This window comes from Rhamphochromis sp. 'chilingali' (assembly GCF_963969265.1).
Source record: "Rhamphochromis sp. 'chilingali' genome assembly, chromosome: 14".
Classification (NCBI taxonomy): Eukaryota; Metazoa; Chordata; class Actinopteri; order Cichliformes; family Cichlidae; genus Rhamphochromis; species Rhamphochromis sp. 'chilingali'.
Window position 1 is genome coordinate 29,165,690 of NC_137941.1, and position 4,076 is coordinate 29,169,765.

The window sequence follows — 4,076 nt, forward strand, 5'->3', positions numbered from 1 at the left end:
ATAGACTGGACAACACAGTGCAGTTCCCCGTATTCACAGCTCCTCTAGTCATCCGCAGCATACAATCATAGCCCCACTGATCCTCTGGATGCAGAGGTGCAGGCTCTATAAATAAACGCGGCCTTGCAGAAGCGCAAGCTACACAATTAGCCACTTTTTGTTCTCTAGCATTTTGGGCTATCCAGTCCAGCCAGATGTTACTGTCACTGAACCCGGTAGCGTGTTCAATCAAATCCTGAGGTTTCAGGGTGGTGTAGTCCACCGACACTACTCGCCTCTCCCTTGGTTCGTGCTCCTCTGGTGTAGCTTCCGACAACCCGCTCCCCTCTCGCCCTGTAAAAGATGCAACAGAGCTGGTGGGGCTGGCAATCACACGAGTTGTCATGTCTTCTCTACCTGACGGTACGCGATTAGTTTTTTCTAGGAAATTAACTTTAATTAACCCTTTTGGATCAACCCCCGCTGTTTCCACCCCCAGAACCAAATACATAGATTGTTTGCGATGCCAATTCCCCAATGATAAGGTTAACGCGTTTCCAGAGGGGCTAAAATCCCTCTGTAGTTTAAGCCCGTTTTCTGATCCTGATTCTAACGGTTCCCAATTTTGCCCAGTGTAACCCCTTACCTGGTCCCAATTACGGCACCAGCTGTCATAAGGACGATTTCCCCTCTCGCAGTGCGTACTCACTGAATAATCCCAACAGACCCACACATTGTATCCCCTCCAAGCACTGCCGACGTCCCTGCAATTAACAACATCACACAGATCAAACGTAAAGGAAGTTGTGGAGCCAATAACATAATCTAATTCTAAACCACCATATGTGCTGAGACACTCATCCTTTTTACCAGAGACCTCGCGCTTCACTCTTGCCCGCAGCTTTAAATCACTATAGATCACGCGTGATGTACTTGGTGTATCAAACAACGCCGGACTGGCATGGCCTCCGTGCTCAGACTGGTTTCCCGGGTCGGTCTGCAACAAACAAATCAAAAAACAAATAGCCATGATTAGCAACATAGTTAACATCAAACTCATAATAATTTTGAACATTGTGATGGCTTCTGAAACTCTTCTTTCATCACCAGTGTCTAATTGTTGTGATGGCATGGTGGTATGTGAATGTTATGGTGTAGTAAAAAGTTCAAAGCCCTTTATCAGAGCCTCTCTCTTGTTTTAGGTGTTCAGTGTGGTACCGCTCCTTTTCGTTGGCGCGGCGATCTGCTCCTTGACTGCTCTTCTTTCTTCGACCTTCCGGGTAGACCACCGGTCGGCCCGTTGCACAGGTGTGAGGGTTTATTCTGCCGCTCAATTTCACCTGTGTTGGGTGGAGATTGATCCTTCCCCACCAAGCCCTCGTGCGCGGCCGCGCACTGCGTCCAGTGATACCAGGTGTCGCCTTTCCCCTTCAGTTGGACCGCTGTCGCCGTCCGAGCCGATACCTCATATGGACCAGTCCAGCGGGGCTCCTTCCACTTTCGTTTGATGACTCTCAGCCACACTGTTTTCGCGTCCGGGACCTCTCCTTCTCCTGTGGGCCCTTTACAAGCCGCCTGTTTCGTGAAACTGGACACTAGCGCCTTTAGCTCGTTCCAGTAGTCTGCGTGGGACCGGTTCCCCTTTTTGTCCCGTTCAACCGAGCCCACCGTCCAAGGTGCCGGAAACTGTCTCCCGGTTTGCAGCTCGTATGGTGTAAAACCTGTGGATTGATTAACAGAACATCTTATGGTCATCAACGCAACCGGCAGGGCTGCGACCCAATTTAGCCCTGTTTGCGCGCAGATTTTTGCCAATTTGTTTTTCAAATTTAGGTTCATTCTTTCTACTTTCCCCTGAGACTGAGGATGATAGACCGTTCCAAATTTATGCTGGACGCCCAACATTTTTTCTACTTTTTCCAAATCTTGATTTTTAAAATGGGTTCCATTATCTGATCTAATTCTTTTCGGGAACCCATGACGGGGAATGTAATGATTGATTAAACACTTAACGACAGTCTTAGCATCCTCCTTTTTTGTAGCCCAGGCCTCTGGCCAGCCGGTCAGAGCGTCAACACACACTAACAAATATCTTACACCGCCAGGCCCGGAATCAATCATATCAGTGAAATCAATAACAATCTCCTCTCCCGGCCTCTCAGGGGGCCGAAACTTACCCACTTCCGGTTTTACTGCTGGCTTAGGATTGTGTGCCCCACAGATTAAGCACATCCTGGCCTTCTCCCTTATCATTCCTCGCAGCTCAGGATGCCACCAATGACACAAATTTCTTTCCATCTGGGCTCTCCCCACGTGGGCAAGTCCGTGGGCTTCATCCACCTTCTGTTCTGCCATTTTGGCTGTCAGCACGGGGCGCCCGTCTGGCCCCCTCCACAAATGTCCATCCTGCCAGGCTCCTTTGTTTTTCCACACCCCCTTTTCCTCTGGGGATGCCTCCTCCTGGGCCTGTTTGACTTCCTCAATCAGGTCAACAGATATCTCCTCTTCTGGAGTTACCTGTATCATTTGTCTCCGTCCTTTGTAGCCTGCGGCCTCCTTTGCGGCTTCGTCTGCTCTCTGGTTTCCTTTTTCCACCATGCTGGTTCCTTGGGAGTGAGCTTTGCACTTTATAATGCTCACCTCCTCTGGGTCAGCCAAGGCCTTTTCCAGTTCCTCCATTTCATGTTTGTGGGAAATAGGTGCATTGGTTGCTGTTCTGAATCCTGCTCTTTTCCACTGAGGCAGCTCCACATGCGCTGCTCCAAACGCATATGCCGAATCGGTGTAGATGTTCACTCTCCTGTTCTTGGCTAGTCTCAAAGCTCGAGCTAAGGCTATCACTTCAGCTCTCTGGGCCGACTGCTTTCCCTCAATCCTTCCTGACTCTCTGACCTGATAATCTCCTTCTACTCTGCAAACCACCGCATACCCTGCTTTCAGTCCTCCTTCGTCTCGGTGGCAACATCCATCGGTGAACCAGTCCTCAGCTCCCGGTATGGGTTCGGCCTTCAGGTCCTCTCTAATCTTTTCCTCAATCTGTGCTCTTTTGGCGCAGTCATGTGGTTCCCCTACACCCATTAAATCTGCCATGTTAATTCCTTCATGTTTGAATGTCAAATTTGGGGCCTCTAAGACTTTGCTCAGTCTCTGTTGTGCCCGTGGTGACATACAAAATGCTTGTGAATTCACGTATGCCACTATGCTATGTGTAGTGAGTATTTTTAGTGGGTGTTCTCTCACTACATGTGCTGTTTTTTGGATAATTCTAGCGACCCCTGCTGCATGTTGTGTGCATGTAGGATGCTTTGCTTCTGTTGGATGTAGTTTTACACTAACATACATGAGCACATCTCTACCCCCCCCCCCCCCCCCCCTTTTTTCTGAAACAACACTCCATTTCAGAAACATCCAAATAGAATGGCTCATCATAATTGGGTGTGGCTAAACCTGAGGCCCTTGACAAATCCTGTTTCACCCTAATAAATGCGGCTTCAGCTTCAGGCGTCCAAGGCAACTCAGCCTTAAAGTTTCAAACGCCAACTTGCTTCATTAGGCCCCTTAAAGGGGCAGTTTTGCCTGCATAATCCGGAATGAACTGCCTGCTGTAACCTGTTAAACCAAGCTGTTCTTTAGTGAATGTGGATACTAAGATTATTTTCAAGTGAAGTGTTTCCCTCCTCTGTTTTGCTAAAAGTCTCCCTCTAAATGCTGATAATTGTTGGATCGTTCAGTGAATGACATTTAGGATATTTATTGTAGTTAACAAAAAGAGAGAGCACATTTCTCATATATTGGCTTCTCTTCACTGGATCCCTGTTAAATCCAGAATCTAATTTAAAATCCTGCTCCTCACATAAAAGGTCTTGAATAATCAGGCCCCATCTGATCTTAAAGACCTCATAGTACCATATCACCCCATTAGAGCACTTCAGACTGCAGGCTTACTTGTTGTTCCTAGACTAATTAAAAGTAGAATAGGAGGCAGAGCCTTCAGTTTTCATGCCCCTCTTTTGTGGAACCAGCTTCCAGTTTCAGTTCGGGAGACACTATCTCTTTTAAGATTAGACTTAAAACTTTCCTTCTTGCGAAAGCATATA

At 47.7% G+C, this 4,076-nt stretch overlaps 1 protein-coding gene across 1 annotated transcript; it reads right to left on the reverse strand.

Annotated features, from left to right (window-relative positions):
• Positions 1-684: 684 nt before the first annotated feature.
• Positions 685-3,069, reverse strand: LOC308410453 (uncharacterized protein; the record flags this gene model as incomplete). Its single annotated transcript, XM_080903787.1, has 4 exons — positions 685-743; positions 850-976; positions 1,198-1,700; positions 2,157-3,069. The coding sequence occupies 4 exons, from the start codon at positions 3,067-3,069 to the stop codon at positions 685-687; spliced, it is 1,602 nt and encodes a 533-aa protein (XP_080759913.1).
• Positions 3,070-4,076: the final 1,007 nt, after the last annotated feature.